Source organism: Salvelinus namaycush, chromosome 14 (assembly GCF_016432855.1).
Source record: "Salvelinus namaycush isolate Seneca chromosome 14, SaNama_1.0, whole genome shotgun sequence".
Classification (NCBI taxonomy): domain Eukaryota; kingdom Metazoa; phylum Chordata; class Actinopteri; order Salmoniformes; family Salmonidae; genus Salvelinus; species Salvelinus namaycush.
Genome location: NC_052320.1, coordinates 41,195,960 through 41,216,792, shown reverse-complemented (window position 1 = coordinate 41,216,792; position 20,833 = coordinate 41,195,960). Strand labels below are relative to the sequence as shown.

General features: G+C 39.6%; 1 protein-coding gene across 1 annotated transcript in view; it reads left to right on the top strand.

The window, feature by feature from the left end:
- The first annotated feature begins 5,195 nt into the window (after nt 1-5,195).
- LOC120059520 (MAP kinase-activated protein kinase 2-like) overlaps nt 5,196-20,833 on the top strand; it is a 32,787-nt gene continuing 17,149 nt past the window's right edge. Inside the window, exon 1 of the mRNA XM_039008643.1 lies at nt 5,196-5,784. Within this exon, the coding sequence (XP_038864571.1) occupies nt 5,551-5,784 (234 nt within the window). The 5' untranslated portion in view covers nt 5,196-5,550. The remainder of the gene's footprint in view (nt 5,785-20,833) is intronic.

Sequence of the window (20,833 nt, the reverse complement as noted above, 5' to 3'; positions counted from 1 at the left end):
TCTGAATACTTATGTAAATAAGGAATTTGTTTTTAATTTTTTATAAATTTGCTAAAGAAACTAGAAACATGTTTTTGCTTTGTCATTGTGGGGTATTGTGTGTAGATTGATGAGGAAATCATTAAATTTGATCAATTTTAGAATAAGGCTGGAACGTAACAAAATGGGGTTAAAGGGAAGGGGTCTGAATACTTTCCGAATGCACTGTATATAAAAAAATACAATAAATTAAATTATTGACGGTAGCCTCTGTGCAGGAATACAAGCACAGCCTGCACAGCCAGCACAGGCCCATATTTATGGATTAAGGAATTAAAATAATTGTTTCTTAATGTGATAGATAAACCAAATCATGCAAAAACCCATTGTGTTTCTCATATAGTTTTAAACAAAAATTCTATGTTTTATGTAAATACATCTGTAGAAGGTGTTCTGGGCAAACAGAGTAAAATCCATGTATTGTCGAATGAAATGGTCACAACCAATTCCAGTTTATGGTTCCTGACAAAATGAGAAAAGTTTTTCTGTTGAAATTGTAAATATATTCACAATTCCTGACATTTAATCCAAGTAAACATGTACCTGTCTTAAGTCAGTTAGGATCACCACTTTATTTTAAGAATGTGAAATGTCAGAATAATAGTAGAGAGAATTATTTATTTCAGCTTTTATTTTTTTCATCACATTCCCAGTGGGTCAGAAGTTTACATACACTAAATTAGTATTTGGTAGCATTGCCATTCAATTGTTTAACTTGGGTCAAACATTTTGGGTAGCCTTCCACAACCTTCCCACAATAAATTGGGGGAATTTTGGCCCATTCCTCCTGACAGAGCTGGTGTAACTGAGTCAAGTTTGTAGGCCTCCTTGCTCGCACACGCTTTTTCAGTTCTGCCCACACATTTTCTATAGGATTGAGGTCAGGGATTTGTGATGGCCACTCAAATAACTTGACTTTGTTGTCCTTAAGCCATTTTGCCACAACTTTGGAAGTATGCTTGGGGTCATTGTTCATTTGGAAGACCCATTTGTGACCAAGCTTTAACTTCCTGACTGATGTCTTGAGATGTTGCTTCAATATATCCACATAATTTTCCTGCCTCATGATGCCATCTATTTTGTGAAGTGTACCTGTCCCTCCTGCAGAAAAGCACCCCCACAACATGATGCTGCCGCCCCCGTGCTTCATGGTTGGGATGGTGTTCTTCGGCTTGCAAGTCTCCCCATTTTTTCTCCAAACATAACGATGGTCATTATGGCCAAACAGTTCTATTTTTGTTTCATCAGACCAGAGGACATTTCTCGAAAGAGTACGATCTTTGTCCCCATGTGCAGTTGCAAACCGTAGTCTGGATTTTTTATGGCAATTTTGGAGCAGTGGCTTCTTCCTTGCTGAGCGGCCTTTCAGGTTATTTCAATATAGGACTCGTTTTGCTGTGGATATAGATACTTTTGTACCTGTTTCCTCCAGCATCTTCACAAAGTCCTTTGCTGTTGTTCTGGGATTGATTTGCACTTTTCGCACCAAAGTACATTCATCTCTAGGAGACAGAGCGTGTCTCCTTTCTGAGCGGTATGACGGCTGCGTGGTCCCATGGTGTTTATACTTGCGTACTATTGTTTAGCCTACCAGAAGCTTCTAAAGCCATGACTTCATTTTCTGGAATTTTCAAAGCTGTTTAAAGGCACAGTCAACTTAGTGTATGTAAACTTCTCACCCACTGGAATTGTGATACAGTGAATTATCAGTTAAATAATCTGTCTGTAAACAATTGTTGGAAAAATTACTTGTGTCATGCACAAAGTAGATGTGCTCACCGACTTGCCAAAACTATAGTTTGTTAACAAGACATCTGTGTAGTGGTTGATAAACGAGTTTTAATGACTCCAACCTAAGTGTATGTAAACTTCCGACTTCAACTGTGTGTATGTGTACATATATATATGAAATTCTTAAAGTGCATCAAATTGTATTTGTCACATGCGCCCAATACAACAGGTGTTGATCTTACAGTGAAATGCTTACTTACAAGCCCTTAACCAACAATTATTTAAGAAAAAATATATGTTAAACTATTTACAAAATAAACTGAAGTTAACAATAAATAAAAATAAATAAAAATAGAAAAATAGCAAATAATTAAAAAGCAACAATAAAATATGAGCAATGAGGCTATACACAAGGGGCACCCACACACAGAGTAAATGCGCGGGGGCACTGGTCAGTCGAGATAATATCTACATGTAGGTAGAGATAAGGTGACCATGTATTGACAATAAACAGAGAGCAGCAGCAGGGGGACCTAGACTTGGCGATCTGATACCGCTTGCAGTGCGGTAGCAGAGAACAGTGAATGACTAGGGTGGCTGGAGTCTTTGGCAATTTTTATGGCCTTCCTCTGACACTGCCTGGTATAGAGGTCCTGGATGGCAGGAAGCTTGGCCCCAGGGATGTACTGGGCCGTACACACTACCCTCTGTAGTACCTTGCAGTCGGAGATCAGCAGTTGCCATACTAGGCGGTGATGAACCCAGTCAGGATGCTCTCGATGGTGCAGCTGTAGAACTTTTTGAGCGTCTGAGGACCCATGCCAAATCTTTTCAGTCTCCTGAGGGGGAATAGACACCGTCGTGCCCTCTTCACGACTCTCTTGGTGTGTTTGGACCATGACAGTTCATTGGTGATGTGGACACCAAGGAACTTGAAGCTCTCAATATCACCCTTATATGATAATTGACACCAACCGTAAGTTTCCAAGTGTGTTTGGGGAAAACTTTGACACAGTTAGGGAATTGTATTGTGATATTTAAATCAGGAAACCTGGCTCCATTGGGATGTTAGCTGACCAACGAGGATGATAAGGACTTTATTGACTTGCATTAGGGCAATTCCACAGTTACGGAATTACACGGAGACTCCATTTTTTTCACTTTAAAATGTATTGTTTTCAAAATGTTAAATTTGTCCAAAAACATTTACTGGAAGAACTGTGCAGATGCAAAGTGTGGTAATAGAATTACCGAAAAATCTCCCTCAATTTGTTGTGCGACAAATCTCGGCTCCGAATTTAGTTTAAAATATATCTGCAGAAAGACGGGTGTCAGCTATGACATGACACCTTGACATGACATCTCTTGGTTTTTCAACTACAGTAAGTGAAGTGGATTTACACCTCGTAACATAATTATGGTAACGGGATTACATCATGGGTCCCTGATCTGAATGAACACTAGAATGCTACTTGGCCCTAAACAGAGAGTACCCAGTGGCAGAATACCTGACCACTGTGACTGACCCAAACTTAAGGAAAGCTTTGACTATGTACAGACTCAGTGAACATAGCCTTGCTATTGAGAAAGGCCACCGTAGGCAGTCCTGGCTCTCAAGAGAAGACAGGCTATGTGCACAATGCCCACAAAATGAGGTGGATACTGAGCTGCACTTCCTAACCTCCTGCCAAATATATGACAATATTAGAGACACATATTTCCCACAGATTACACAGATCCACAAAGAAAAAAAAACAAGTTTGATAAACTCCCATATCTACTGGGTGAAAAACCACAGTGTGCCATCACAGCAGCAAAATGTGTGACCTGTTGCCACAAGAAAAGGGAAACCAGTGAAGAGCAAACACCATTGTAAATACAACCCATATTTATGTTTATTTATTTTCCCTTTTGTACTTTCACTGTTTGCAACACTGTATGTCAGTGAAGAGCAAACACCATTGTAAATACAACCCATATTTATGTTTATTTATTTTCCCTTTTGTACTTTCACTGTTTGCAACACTGTATGTATACATAATATGACATTTGAAATGTCTTTATTCTTTTGGAACTTCTGTGAGTGTAATGTTTACTGCAAATTTGTATTGTTTATTTTCTACTCACTTGCTTTGGCAATGTTAACATATGTTTCCCATGCCAATAAATCCCTTGAATTGAATTGAGAGAGAGAGAGAGAGAGAGAGAGAGGAGGGAATTGTAACATAGCTCATATAGTGAGGATTGCTACAATAGAATAAGAAAAGTTCAAGTTTTCATTTTTTGGCTCAAGAGGTGAAGTGTTGAAGCAATAAAAAAAGGCCTCTGAGGGACATACTGTACATTGATTGCACTGTACAATCAAGTCAGGTCAAAATGTAATGTCAAACTTTATTCTCCCACTGGGAAATTTACTGTGCAGACAGGAACGGGATTAAACCTATATTGTTTTTTTTAAACAATAAAGATACATTCAACTGTGTGGGTCAGTGGTGATAATACCTCATGTGTTGATCATGCACCATTGATCACTACCATTAGATCTGTTGTCTGGTCTTTGCTCAGCCATGATCAATCTTCCCATGTTTAAAATATTGGAAGAAGTATTACTTTTATCTCTACCAACATGTGTTTTTGTTATTGGGGAAATTAGATAATTTGCCCACCATGTCCAGAGACCGCTCTCTGATTACTGCCAATCCATGATTCGAGCCTCGAGCTACAAGTGTGAGGTCATGGGAAGCGAGAGTCGGGGGAAAATCAACAACTGCGAAGTCGTGACGTCTGGCCCATTCGATACTGAAGTCAGAGGATTTTTTTGCAGGGGGAGCTACCCTGTAAAGACAGAGAAGCGACAAAGACATGATAAGACATGATAAGACATGATAACATCTTGTCAATGAAAGGAAAGCGTCTGCAAAGATTTCTTATAACTAAAACAAGAGACCACGTTTCCAACTGGAACAGATGAGTCATAGTGGGCAGAACAAACGAGGTGGGCAGAGCCAAGCACGAGCTAGCGAGATCCTATTGGCCTATGCACTACGCGTGTGAAATAACTAAATTCGCCTTTGCACACCTAGACAACGTGATTTTGTAAAACTTTGTCAAAGGGTAAAGTTGACTAAACTTAGTCCACTCTGTTCATAACATATTCTAGTTTTGGGAAAATAATATTGATTGAGATCAAGTGTTTAATCGATGAGAAGATTTGCAGAATCTAGGCCAAACTCCATCTCCTTTCAAGTTCTCCCACTGCCGGCCGCTGAGCTTCCTCTCACTACCATTCCTCTCACTACCATATGTGGTAGTGAGTGGAAACGCCAAGCGGATGCTTCATATTGATACATCCAGTGAAATGTCTCTCATTGTTCTATCTGTGGTGTCCGCTTCACGAAAAATAACCCCTCCTCCTTTCTCTGGTGGTGACTTTAATGCAGGTGGCAGTGAACGAGTCAACTTAGCCAGCTAGCTTCGCCGCCAGATAAGTTGATATAACTTTGCTAGATATGAATATCACGCGACGGTTCATAAGCAAGTAGGTTAGCTAGCTAGCTCGTTGGCTATCTATCTAAAGTTATTTTAAGGGTACTGTTGACTGTAGCACTGTGAGATATTGCTAGATCGTTAGCATGCTAGTGCAACCACACATCAGCAGGTAGGTAGCTAGCATTAGCGATTCATTAAGGAAGCCACTGTTTCCATCTTAACTGAGGATTTCACGGCGGAGAAATTAGAATTGTTATCAGTGAACCCGCGCTCTCAAACCAAATCAGAAAAATGTTGTCGAATCCTCAAAACCAGAACCAACCGGCGTTTCCGAACCAACAACAACAGCAAGTGCCAAATCTGAACTCTGCTCCGTTTTTCGTCAAACCCCACAACCCTCTTCAAATAAAAAAGAATGCCATAACTGACGACTACAAAGTTACAAATCAAGTCCTTGGTATGGGAATCAATGGGAAAGTATTGGAAATATTCCAAAAAGGAAGTGGAGATAAATGCGCTCTGAAGGTAAATGTGTTTTGTGTATCACTCGACTTGAAACAATGTTGTTATTCTTTTTATTTGAGACTACCAAGTGAAACTGTCTAAAGTGGTCAAGAAAGGGGAACCATTTTACATTTTGAGGAATGGTGCTTCTATAGCCTTGCATATTTGTAAACACAATCGAGTTATGAGTATTTTTACCATCCCACTGATGAATGATCAATTATGGTAGTGCACTTCCATGTGCAATGGCCGAAATTTTATTTTGACAGCAAAAACGCGAATTAATTCCTTAAGACATACCCACACTTTTCAAAGCACATTCCATTTCCAGACTGGAAGTTGAATAAGTTAATAAATCTCACTTGCAACTTTGTTACCATATAATGTTTTCAATGTGATTTGTACTTGTATTTATTATGGATCCGCATTAGCTGCTGTTTTGCTTCGTCCCCGCTGTTCCATAAGTTTTTCTATTATTATTTTTTATTTTTTAAATCAGATTTTACTGCTTGCATCAGTTACTTGACGTGGAATCGAGTTCCATATAGTCATGGCTCTATTTAGTACTGTGTGATATGGATGATTTGAAGCACAATAGGTTTCTGTTTTTTAAAAATTGGGGTGAGAAATCTGTTTACTCATAAGAGCGCAGATGAGAGTCCCACCGATACCCAGTTAGTCTCTTGTGGGTGCCACTTTCTCTCTGAGGCCCTGACTATACACTATAAATCCTATGATTCATATCTAACCATCAGGGTTGTTGATAGAGCAAATCATTGCTTTTTTGATTGCATTACAGTCAGCCTCTCCTCTCATTTTAAAATGGGTAAACTTTCTGATCTTGTTTGAATATGTCTGCATTTAGGGATCTTCTGCACCTATTCTGACATTGTTTTTTAAATACTCAGAAAAATGAAAGCAATGAGTCTTAACAGATCTCTCAGATAAGCCTTAACCAATAACAGCATCCCACCCCCTCCTGTCTCCTTTCACCTCACACACTCTTCCTCTGATCTCACAGACACACACTCTTTCTTCTTCCTTTCATTACTCCTCAGGGCAGTGTTTCTGCCTGCAAGCCCCAGTGTTAGTAGGCAGGTGAAGATCATTGAAAATGGATCACTTCCCCTGAGAGTTCCTCAGTCTGCTCCTCTGGGATCTATTAGTCAGCCCTAATGCATGTGTCCTCCTCCTGGACACCTGCTCTATTTGGGGGACCAGGGTTTCAGCTTTGGGATGCTGAGCACAGCTTGACTTTGAAGTGGAGATGAGTGTGAAGATGATGTGTATATGCATTTATACCACAGTAGGGCTGGGCGATATGGCCAAAATATTATATCACGGTATAATTTTACTGTATTTAGTTTTTGAATAATAAAAGTTCTACATTTGCTTTTTGAGTAGTGAGTGATCCTAGGGTGGCAGCACATACATTCTAAGTGATTTCAATGAGTCTTTCTCCATTCTGATTGGTTTATACTGTTCAATTCAACTTCAACCAAAACAATTTCAGCACTTTCATAATTTCTGTGTTTCCTGCACTCAGTTGCAGTGGTTGAAAAAGTACCCAGTTGTCATACTTGAGTAAAAGTAAAGATACTTTAATAGAAAATTACTCAAGTAAAAGTGAAAGTTGCCCAGTAAAATACTACTTGAGTAAAAGTATAAAAGTATTTAGCTTTAAATATACTTAAGTGTCAAAAGTAAATGTAATTGATGAAATGTACTTAAGTATCAAAAGTAAAAGTATAAACCATTTTCAAATTCCTTATATTAAGCAAACCAGATGGCACCATTTTCTTAATTTTTTTAAATTAATGGATAGCCAGGGGCACACTCAGACATAATTTACAAAGAAACCATTTGTGTTTAGTGAGTCCTCCAGATCAGAGGCAGTAGATGATCAGGGATGTTCTCTTGACAAGTGTGTGAATTTGGCCATTTTCCTGTCCTGCTAAGCATTCAAAATGTAACCGAGTACTTTTAGGTGTCAGAGAAAATGTATAGAGTAAAAAGTACAGTATTTTCTTTAGGAATGTAGTGAAGTAAAAGTTGTCAATTAAAGTAAAGTACAGATACGAAGAACAAAACGACTTAAGTAGTACTTGAAAGTATTTTTACTTAAGGACTTTACACCACTGCTCAATTGAGGTAATTTCCACACTGCCATGTAGGGCTGCACGATATGGGCAAATAATCTAGGACTTATTTTTAGCCAAATGTTGTATTTGCGATTTTGACTTTCGAATTAGAGCAAAACTGTTTGAATCATGGAAATATAATTACTATTCTAATTCTACAGTTAGAATATAATAGTGGGCACATTGAATACAGTGTTTGAGATGATGACAAATTAAAATGCCAGGGAGGGAGGAGTTATTGTGACAGGGTAGGAACTGAAGTGTTGATAAGTGTTTCCTAGGGGACCCTTTAAGCGTTTGGCTACATTGCATGTTTTCTCTTATCTACTTCATGTAGCTTACATATTCTTTCTTTGCATATTCCTCTTTGATTTAGAATATACTGTTGCACAAACAACATGCTGATTTAGGTCTACACCATCTGGTATTATCAGGCTGTATTAGCTAGCTACGTTTGCTCTTACTCAGTACATTTATTAGCATTAGCAATTAGCGCTAACAATTAGCGTCTCACAAGATTTAGGGCAACTTTCTAAGAAAAGACAAACTACCTGGTTGCTGATGTAAGAAACACAAACTAATAGTTTCATTATAGATTGCCAGTGGATTTATATTAAGTAGCAAAGTGAAAACAGCATTGTTGTCATGAACATTGTTGCATGTACTGCATTGACCAGGCAGACTGAAAGAATGTGTCTCGTGGTTGAGGCATATCAAATGCGCTCCTTGAGTGACAGGGGGCGTGGCTAGGTCTGTGTGGAAAGTGGCGCGGAGAGAGATGACTCAAGTAGCAAAGTAAACTATAAAAATTGACATTGCACATGGGGTATCACGTTTAACAAACCAAACATTAAAATACCGGTATAGAAGGTAAAGTAAAAACCCAAACCGGTCCCTGCATCAATACCGGTATATAGTAAAATACGGTATACCGCCCAGCCCTATACCACAGCATTGTTGATTACTCATTTCTTATGGGCTAGAAGGGCATTCTAGAATGGGCATTAAAACCAGATAATGGACAGTTGGAAAATAAATCAGGATACCTTGCAATCTTGAAACAATATGCACCTACACATGCAGACCGTACTTGTTACAGAAAGCTAAACCAATAACCACACAAACGGAAATTGGATACATTGTAAATGCAGTACCAAAAATGCAAAACTAAGCTAGCTAGCTGATTTTGTTTTTGGAGAGACATTTTGTTTTGGGGGCATCTAATGATGAACATGAATTTCTCCAGTCCCTACTGTTGCAGTCATGACGCAAGTGGCACTAAGCTGTCATCCTCCCACATGTTTCTAGTTTTGACCAGCGAATCATTTCAATTTTAATTTTTTTATTTAAAAAAATCAGCAACAGATTTAAAAACATTCAGTTGTCATATTGATAGGTTTGTTAGTAACAAAGTATTTAGCTAGCTTCTAGCCTAATGTTTGATATGCAATGTGATCTCCTCGTAAGGAACAGTGTTCCGTGTCCTGATGATAAGGCAAACTTTTCTAGTTATGTCATTTTTATTGATGTATCCAAATGAATGTCAATAGAAAATGCAGCTACTATGCTGTTATTCTGGCTGCAGTGGTCGTTACTGTTTTTAGACGTAGTTAGCTATTAAGCAAGGGATAAAAATGTTGCCCGCGAGCATGGCAACGGAACATATAGAACGAACAACTGGGTCGCATCCATAAATCTAGAACTAATCGAACAAACTGGGTCGCGTCTCTAGCAACCAAAACATGCGAAAGTATGATTTTGCTTATAGAATGAAAATATCAACGTACATTTCTTTCCTACTGTGCTTTATTATTGTTTTATTTGCCAACTGTGGTATAAGCAGGATAAACGCCTCCGTTCTGTACATTACCTTGGAAAAATGAACTCCGCAAAGGGACGAGGTGCTGTGTCGTCCATATTTTCCAAGGAAATATACAGGACGTCACCGTTTATCCCTTACTCATCGATCACCCTCTAGCAGCTTGTAATGCTATATTGTGTCCGTGGCTTTGGCTCTGTAAGCTTATATACAGTAGATGGGCTTCATTGATCAGTGGTTTGTTGATCCAGTGTATTTTACACATTGCCTTTAGGATGAATTATACAACAACAGATGTCATACTTCCTTTCCCACAGTCATATAAGGCTAGATATTTAGATCTCTTTCTCAGGTCATCTTCGAATACGGAGTCAACTTTTGAATTTTTTTGTAACCTCACAAATCCTTCCTTTCTACTGCGTCCAAATTCTTTGAAAAGGAGAGCTTTTCTTTTAGGCTTATTGTCTACACCCCATCCTTATCATTTCCTCCTCTGCCTGGGCCAGGCAAATACTATTTGGCCTAACAGGGATGGAGAGAATGGTGTTCACTGTACAGCATTTGCGTACTCTACCATAAGTCAAGATCATTTACGATCTGAAGATGACAGGTTTGCCATTAATGACCCCATCCCTGCTGTCTTTTCCTCCACTGCTTGGCCCATGCTAATACTTTTAGCTGGAGGAGAACGATAGGGACATGCCTTTGTCTAAAAGTAGCCTAGCACGAGAGGCCAGAGTGGACTGGGGATTATTTGGTCTGGAGTCCTACGGCACCATGCTCCACACTGATATTATCAGCATTTATTGGGCAGCGAAGGTATCCAGTGACGGGTACATTTACTCTGCACAAACCAGCACAGACCTCCCTGGAATGACGAACCATGATCTTAGATGGCCTTTCCCACTCTGGATAGAGGTTTGTCTACGAGCCTGGCCTCATCTGTATGCACTGTAGCCAAGTCCTCTATCAACAAGCTGGGCTGACTGGGCTCTTCAGGGTTGTACTGTATGATTAGTCGGCCGTGTGTGTGTCTGAAATTCTGTTGTACTGGAAATAAGACCAACATTTCCCTTCCCAAAGGTGTCCTTTCAGGGGGTTTTGCGTGAGTAGAGCAGATTCTTCCCTAGCTGCAAATTCTTGTCGGTATACAGAGGGAAGATTTTTTCCCATATATCTGCCAATGGCTAGCCTGTCTGTGAGGAAAATATTCCTTCCTGTTTTTGCCTGAATGAATTAGCAGGAATTTATGATTCATGATAATCTTCTGCCATCAGCAAACTGGAATACCAGAATACTACCTAATTGTGATGCGCGTGTTGACTCATAATCCACAGTCCCTGTGGTTTATATAAGCGGAGTGGACTGTTTTAGGGTCATTAAATATCGTGTGGATAAAGGGAGGGTGGGTGGGTGGGTTGAATAGAGAACAATACCTTAAATCCATAAATATATTATTGTGCAATTGTACAGTGCATTCGGAAAGTATTCAGACCATTTTACTTTTTCCACCTTTTGTTACGTTACAGCCTTATTCTAAAATGTAAGGATTCATTTTGTCATCCATCTACACACACTACCCCATAATGTCAAAGCAAATTTTGGCAAATTTATTAAACATTTAAAAACAGAAATGCCTTACGTACATAAGTATTCAGACCCTTTGATATGAGACTCAATTGAGCTCAGGTGCATCCTGTTTCCATTGATCATCCTTGATGTTTCTACAACTTGATTGGAGTCCACCTGTGGTAAATTCAATCGATTGGATATTATTTGGAAAAGCACACACCTGTCTATATAAAGGTCCCACAGTGCATGTCAGAGAAAAACCAAGCCATTATGTCAAAGGATTTGTCAGTAGAGTTCAGAGACAGGATTGTGTCGGTGTGTAGATCTGAGGAAGGGTACGAAAACTTTTCTGCAGCATTGAAGAACCCCAAGAACACAGTGGCCTCAATCATTCTTAAATGGGAGAAGTTTGGAACCACTAAGACTCCAATTGAGAAACTGGGAGAGAAGGGTCTTGGTCAGGGAGGTGACCAAGATCCCGATGGTCACTGAGACAGAGCTCCAGAGTTCCTCTGTGGAGATGGGTAAACCTTCCAGAAGGACAGCCATCTCTGCATTACTCCACCAATCAGGCCTTTATGGTAGAGTGGCCAGACGGAAGCCACTTTTCAGTAAAAGGCACATGACAGCCCGCTTGGAGTTGGCCAAAAGGCACCTAAAGACTCTCTGACCATGAGAAACAAAATTGTCTGGTTTGAAGAAACCAAGATTGAACTCTTGACTGGAATGCCTAGTGTCACGTCTGGAGGAAACCTGGCACCATCCCTATGGTGAAGCATGGTGATGGCAGCATCATGCTGCAGGAACTGGGAGACTAGTCGGGATCAAGGGGAAAGATGAACAGGGAAAAGTACAAAGAGATCCTTGAGCTCCAGAGTGCTCAGGACATCAGACTGGGGCAAAGGTTCACCTTCCATCAGGATAACAACCCCAAGCACACAGCCAAGACAACGCAGGAGTGGCTTCGGGACAAGTCTCTGAATGTCTTAGAGCTGCCCAGCCAAAGCCCGGACTTGAACCCGATCAAACATCTCTGCAGAGACCTGAAAATAGCTGTGCAGGGATGTTCCCCATCCAAGCTGACAGAGGATCTGCAGAGAAGAATGGGAGAAACTCCAAAAATACAGGTGTGCCAAGCTTGTAGGGGAAGGGAAGAAACTTGAGGCTGTAATTTCTGCCGAAGGTTATTCAACAAAGTACTGAGTAATGGGTCTGAATACATACAGTTGAAGTCAGAAGTTTACATACACTTAGGTTGGAGTCATTAAAACTCGTTTTTCAACCACTCCACAAATGTCTTGTTAACAAACTATAGTTTTGGCAAGTTGGTTAGGACATCTACTTTGTGCATGCCACAAGTAATTTTTCCAACAATTGTTTACAGACAGATTATTTCACTTAATTCACTGTATCACAATTCCAGTGGGACAGAAGTTTACATACACTAAGTTGACTGTGCCTTTAAACAGCTTGGAAAATTCCAGAAAATGAAGTCATGGCTTTAGAAGTTTCTGATAGGCTAATTGACATCATTTGAGTCAATTGGAGGTGTACCTGTGGATGTATTTCAAGGCCTACCTTCAAACTCAGTGCCTCTTTGCTTGACATCATGGGAAAATCAAAAGAAATCAGCCAAGACCTCAGAAAAAAAAATTGTAGACCTCCACAATTCTGGTTCATCCTTGGGAGCAATTTCCAAACACCTGAAGGTACCGCATTCATCTGTACAAACAATAGTACGCAAGTATAAACACCATGGGACCACGCAGCCATCATACCGCTCAGGAAGGAGACGCGTTCTGTCTCCTAGAGATGAACAAACTTTGGATTTGAAAAGTGCAAATCAGTCCCAGAACCATGCAAAAGACTTTGTGAAGATGCTGGAGGAAACGGGTACATAAGTATCTATATCCACAGTAAAATGAGTCCTATATCGACAAAACATGAAAGGCCTTTCAGCAAGGAAGAAGCCACTGTTCGAAAACCGCCATTAAAAAAAGCAAGACTACGGTTCGCAACTGCACATGGGGACAAAGATCATACTTTTTGGAGAAATGTCCTCTGGTCTGATGAAACAAAAATAGAACTGTTTGGCCATAATGACCATCGTTATGTTTGGAGGAAAAAGGGGGAGGCTTGCAATCCGAAGGACAGCATCCCAACCGTGAAGCATGGGAGTGTCAGCATCATGTTGTGGGGGTGCTTTGCTGCAGGAGGGACTGGTGCACTTTACAAAATAGATGGCATCTTAAGGGAGGAAAATTATGTGGATATATTGAAGCAACATCTCAAGACATCAGTCAGGAAGTTAAAGCTTGGTCGCAAATGGGTCTTCCAAATGGCCAATGACCCTAAGCATACTTCCAAAGTTGTGGCAAAATGGCTTAAGGACAACAAAGTCAAGGTATTGGAGTGGCCATCACAAAGCCCTGACCTCAATCCTATAGAAAATGTGTGGGCAGAACTGAAAAAGCGTGAAAATTCCAATATTCTGTGTGTATGTAAACTTCTGACCCACTGGGAATGTGATGAAAGAAAGAAAAGCTGAAATAAATTATTCTCTCTTCTATTATTCTGACATTTTTACATTCTTAAAATAAAGTGATGATCCTGACCTAAGACAGGGAACTTTTACTAGGATTAAATGTCAGGAATTGTGAAAAACTGAGTTTAAATGTATTTGTCTAAGGTGTATGTAAACTTCCAACTTCAACTGTATTTAAATATGACATTTCAGTATTCTTTTTTTTTTATATATATACATTTGCAAAAATGTCGAAACCTCTTTGCTCTTTCATTATGGGGTGTTTGTGTATTGAAGAGTTTTTGTAAATATATTTTTTTATCCATTTAAGAATAAGGCAAATGTAACGTAGTAGAATGTGGAAAAAGTCAAGTGGTCTGAATACTGTACTTTCTTGAATACATTTTTCAACCATTTCCCATATCAAAAATGATGAATATGCAAAGTATTTGATTTCTCAACTAAATCAGGAGTTCTTAAGAGTTATATAAAATATGACAAAACACAATGTTGTAGTAAAGACCCCTGCAAACTAATATCAACACTTTTTTACAAATATTTCGTTTTGGATGAATTATTTGCCTTCTATAAGTTGAAGAAACATTGTCTTGTAATTCCTCTACCAAAAATAGAAAAAACTATTTTCTCTCCATGAAGAGGGAGGATAATGAAAGTTATCAGATGTGACAAGTAAAGGTAGACTGCCAATATCAAGGAGGAGGGGTACACGTGCGTCAGGGCTGATAATAGATCCCAGAGGAGCAGACGGAGGAACTATCAGGGGAAGTTTTCAATGATCTTTGCCTGCCGGCTAACACTGGGGCTCGCAGGCAGAAACACTGCCCTAAGGGGTAATAAAAGAAGGTGTAGTCTATTTGTTGTTTTTGTTTTTATGAATTCTTAAGTGATTTAAACTCGTAATTCTGTTACCAAATCGGAATTGGCTACAATGGGGAAATCATAGTAGTCACAATCCACAGTTGGGTCACCTGCTACTGTCCTCCCTTCCACTGGCATACTGTTATGTTCAGCTAATAACTGCTTTCTTTCTGTCATCTGTTGGTCAAAGCAAGACTGTGAAAACAGTCTGGACAACCCCTTACTCTCCTCTCTCTGCCGCTCTCGCTCTGTCTCCTCTCTCTCTCTCTCTCTCCTGTTAATGTCAACTCTCCCGGCTCTTACTGACGGCTACCATGATGCCTACAACCTACCCTCTTTCAATTTACTGTAACAAGTATCCTCACCCGTTGAGCACCGACTGACACCATACGTCCATGGGCATTGAAAGTAGTTAATTGTCAGACCGCCTTGGCCTGACCAAATCTGAACCAATCGTAGACTTCTGATTCACAAATTTGGACAACACAGTACAGTTAGTGTTTCCCCTATGATTTTTTTTCCCCCCCAGCAGCGGTGGCAAAGGTCGCGTGGGGGGAGGAGGGTAGTGGGCGTGTCCAATGGCACGGATGTCGAGGCCGCAGAGACAATGTTGCTGTATTAAATGGTAAATCTTAACCCTAATTTCAGCCAACCACTTCAAATAAAAAAAGTGTTTAGGTCAGAAGTGTTGGGTGTTGGGGAATTGCTCATAAGTATTCATTTTGGGGGTGGGTAACGTAGTTGTACCTGATCACAACACTTTCTCTAAAGTATTTTTTACCAGAAGTACACTGGCACTCTGATAATTCAATTATGTGCATCGCGAGCAAATACGGCTCTGGGCCCGGTTTCCCAATAGCGATGAAATTTAGGCTTACAAGTGTTTTTTAACGATGTATCTTTCTTACAACGGCCAAAGATGCTTTTGCTAAGTGTGTCGTTGAGGCACGTGTCGATACTGATAGGATCAAAAGAGCAGCGGTGCTCTCTGGTCAGCTTTCTCCTTTCAAATATTACCATAACATTAAGAATTATTCCGAAATACTGACGACAGATCAGCTCCTGGAGAGACAGATATCACTGTTATTCTTCTATGTTTAGCGGAGATCTTCTCTTTATAAAGTGATGCGGGAGGGCAAAAAGCTTCCAGCAACTTCTAGCAACGTGGCTGTTCTAGGAGTGCTCTGAGGCTGGTGTTAGAATATGAGCGTTTTAAGTGCAGCGTTAATAACATTGGTTTTAGTAAACAGCTCGCATATTTTAACGAGGCTCCTACGAAGGTTCTAACGATATTTGTATTTTTGATTTAACTAGGCAAGTCAGTTAAGAACAAATTTTTTATTTACAATGACGGCCTAACAATGAACTTGGCCTTAAAATGCTTTTGGGAAACCGGGCCGAGGACAGTCAGCTCACAGGGGTAAGGCACCAAGTTCCTGACATCTATTTCCACTTGCGGTGTAAGTTTGAATACCCCCCATTGCACGCAAAACAATTTTTTGAAATGTGGACCAGTGGTGTAAAAATACTTTCAAGTACTACTGAAGTAGTTTTTTGGGGTATCTGTACTTTACTATTTCGATTTTTGGCAACTTTTACTTTGCTACATTTCTAAAGAAAATAATGTACTTTTTACTCCATACATTTTCCCTGACACCCAAATGTACTCGTTACATTTTGACAGGAAAATGGTCCAATTCACACACTTATCAAGAGAACATCCCTGGTCATCCCTACTGCCTCTGATCTGGCGGACTCACTAAACACAAATGCTTCATTTGTGCCCCTGGCTATCCGCCTAATTAAAAACTTTTTTTTTTTTTTTTTTACACAAAAGTACGGAAATGTGCCTTACTGCCTTTTGAAATTTGTGTAACGTCAGTAGTCTTGTCAAGGAAACATCATGCAAAATATATTGGCACACTCCATTTACCAGGACCATTGCCAAATAAGGCGCGCTGTCACCTGCTTTTATAGTAAGCCTTGAGGTGGTACCACCCAGCACATCTAGAAGGGAGTGTATTTCATACCGAACCTCTCCCTTGAGATTACTGTTAAGGCATTTCATTTAGATAAATGAATGTAATACTTCTAAGGACCCGTGGACACTCTAACAGTAGTAGAGAAGAGTTCAATACAGTACGTTATACTGTACTCTACAGTACTTTCTGCATACTTTATATCTGGTTTTAGTCATTTAAGTTTACACTGAAAATGTTTTCCCACCCCACAATACAGTAAAGAAAGTAGAGTACAGGACAGTAAAGAAAGGTAGAGTATAGAACAGTACTGTATAATGTATTGTATTGTACTGAACTCTACTCAACTACTGTCAGAGTGTCTGCGGGTCCTTTGAAGTATTACATTCATTTATATAAATGGTCTTATTCAGTTTTCAAAGGTCTTAAAAAATATGACCGAGAGCCTCCCAAGTTGCGCAGCGGTCTAAGGCACTACATTGCAGTGCTCGAGGCATCATTACAGATCCGGGCTCGATCCCGGGCTGTGTTGCAGCCGGCCGCAGATATTTAAGAGTTTTTGGAAAACGTGGTCGCATAAAAACTGAAGGAGATTTTACTGTAATTCTGTTACCAAACTTTCCATTTGGACAGTTCATCCAGTAGATGTGTTTTTGTGAACTTGTCTGTCTAAATTGTACAAAGAAGTCATTGTGCATAGAGTTTGTGTGGTTTGTTAAACTTTTTGAAATCAGTGTTTTTTTATGTTTGGCATACTTTTTTTTTTAAAGTGAAAAATCTGAATCAAATTGTAATACCGTCACACTGGAATCATTTTGTCATTAAAACTGACTGGGCTAGTAACGTTCTCCTGATAAAAGTTGTGACGATCACATCCAGCTCTCGTGACAATGCTTAGGTGGTCCATAGACACGTGTGTGTGTGTGCGCGTGCGTACGTACGTGTGGCCGGTGTGTGTCATGCTGAGGCAATGGTAGTGGCAGCTGTACGGCACCCCTTCCTCCCGTGAATACTGAATGAAGTCAGGGAGTGACTCATGTTTGTTGACGTGGAAGTGGGTAGGCTACACGCAGTAAGCCGGGTCAGGAGGACGCAACATCGCTGACACCTTGCGCCTTAAACCTCCGACATGGATTAAGTGCTATTTATTCATATTAGTGCCGTTCCCCTGTTCAAATTGTTGGCCTACTTTTTACTTGCTCTGGATTTCTGCATGTTTGGTTTAGTGCATATAGGACTATTTACATTGAGGTAATATCAGGAGTCAACTGTACTGGGTATTTCCAAATGTATACAATACTTTAACGAGGAGAATCTCTTATCTGTCTCTGTGTGTGTTGGGCATTGCCATGTAAAGTACCTATGAGCACCAACGTGACGTTCATGGGAGCATGTCAAATTGGGTGTCAAATGAAAGCGAAGAGTCTATATATTTTTAGTTGTTGAAATGAAAGCATATATACATTTTATTACCATTTGCCCTCCTAACAATTAGGAATAAGCAAAGAGTTTGATTTCTGGTCAGATGGAAAAGGGATTTTGGACATCTACCAGAAAGTCTCTTAAAAGCTAAATATGTAAAAACACAATATTGAAGTTCAGACCCTAATATCAGCACTTTTATATTTAGTTTGGTAGAAATTATTTGCCTTCTCTAAGTTTAAGAAACATTGCCTTGTGCCTTGTAATTCCGTTACCAAAAACCCACATACAGTGCATTCGTGAAGTATTCAAACCCCTTGACTTTTTTCAAATGTTGTTATGTTACAGCCTTATTCCAAATGTATTAAATCTTCACACAATACCCCATATTGACAAGGCAAAAGTAGGTTTTTAGAAATATTACATTTACATAAGTATTCAGACCCTTTACTCAGTACTTTGTTGAAGCACCTTTGGCAGCGATTATATCCTTGTTTTTTCTTGGGTTTGACGCTACAAGCTTGGCACACCTGTATTTGGGGAGTTTCTCCCATTCTTCTCTGCAGATCCTCTCAAGCTCTGTCAGGTTGGATTGGGAGCGTCGCTGCACAGCTATTTTCAGGTTGTATTCCTGTTGGAAGGTAAACCATCGCCCCAGTCTGAGGTCCTGAGCACTCTGGAGCAGGTTTTCATCAAGGATCTTTCTGTACTCTGCTTCATTCTTCCAGACGTGACTCTTGGTATTCAGGCCAGAGAATCTTGTTTCTCATGGTCTGATAGTCCTTTAGCTGCCTTTTGGCAATCTCCAAGCGACTGTCATGTGCCTTTTACTGAGGAGTGGCTTCTGTCTGGCACTCTACCATAAAGGCCTGATTGGTGGAGTGCTGCAGAGAAGGTTCTCCCATCTACACAGAGGACGATCGGTACTTGGTAGAGGTCGACCGATTTATCGGAATGGCCGATTAATTAGGGCCGATTTCAAGTTTTCATAACAATCAGAAATCGGTATTTTTGGACACCAATTTGTCCGATACATTTAAAAAAAAAAATGTTTTATTTTGTAAATATTTTTTTTACACCTTTATTTAACTAGTCAAGTCAGTTAAGAACACATTCTTATTTTCAATGACGGCCTAGGAACGGTGGGTTAACTGCCTTGTTCAGGGGCAGAACGACAGATTTTTACCTTGTCAGCTCGGGGATTCAATCTTGCAACCTTACAGTTAACTAGTCCAACGCTCTAACCACCTGCCTCTCATTGCACTCCACGAGGAGCCTGCCTGTTACGCGAATGCAGTAAGAAGCCAAGGTAAGTTGCTAGCTAGCATTAAACTTATCTTTATAAAAAACAATCAATCAATCATAATCACAAGTTAACTACACATGGTTGATGATATTACTAGCGTGTCCTGCGTTGCATATAATCGATGCGGTGCACATTCACAGGGTAAGAACTGGCGTTGCTCCAATGTGTACCTAACCATAAACATCAATGCCTTTCTTAAAATCAATACACAGAAGTATATATTTTTAAACCTGCATATTTAGCTAAAGGAAATCCAGGTTAGCAGGCACAATTTCACCTGGTTAATATGGTCACTTCTCTTGCGTTCATTGCACGCAGAGTCAGGGTACATGCGATAATAATAAACGCTTTGTTTTCGAAATGATAGTTTTCGGATTCGACCATATTAATGACCAAAGGCTCGTATTTCTGTGTGTTATTATGTTATAATTAAGTCTATGATTTTATATTTTATAGAGCAGTCTGACTGAGCGATGGTAGGCTCGTAAGCATTCATTCAAACAGCACTTTCGTGCGTTTTGCCAGCAGCTCTTCACTGTGCTTCAAGCATTGCGCTGTTTATGACTTCAAGCCTATCAACTCCCGAGATTAGGCAACCTAAAACCTCTTACCTTGGAATATTGAAGTCTCATGTTAAAAGGAACCAACAGCTTTCATATGTTCTCATGTTCTGAGCAAGGAACTTAAACTTTAGCTTTCTTACATGGCACATATTGCACTTTTACTTTCTTCTCCAACACTTTGTTTTTGCATTATTTAAACCAAATTGAACATGTTTCATTATTTATTTGAGGCTAAATTGATTTTTATTGATGTATTATATTAAGTTAAAATAAGTGTTCATTCAGTATTGTTGTAATTGTCATTATTATAAATCTTTTTTTTTAAATCGTCCGATTAATCGGTATCTGCTTTTTTTGGTCCTCCAATAATCAGTATCGGTATCGGCGTTGAAAAATCATAATCGGTCGACATCTAGTACTTGGTCACCTCCCTGCCGAAGACCCTTCTCCCCCGATTGCTCAGTTTGACCGGGAGGACAGCTCTAAATCATTTTTTATAAATTAGCAAACAGTTCTAGAAACCTGTTCGTTTTATCATTATGGAGTATTGTGTGTAGATTGAGGACTTTTTATTTTATTTAATCCATTTTAGAATAAGACTATAAATGTGGAAAAGGGAAAGTGGTCTGAATACTTTCCGAATGCACTGTATCTTTAAGATATTGAGGAGGGACAATAATGGAAATTCGTAAAAGTAAACGTACCAATTAGTTGTCGTGTTTTTACTGATATTAAGTTTGTTTATGAATTATTAAATGTTACCAGAATTGCTACAATTTTAATTGACTGCAATGGGAAATCATAGTAGTCTCAAACCACTTTTGGGTCATCTGCTACTGTCGTTTCATGATCAACAACTCATGGT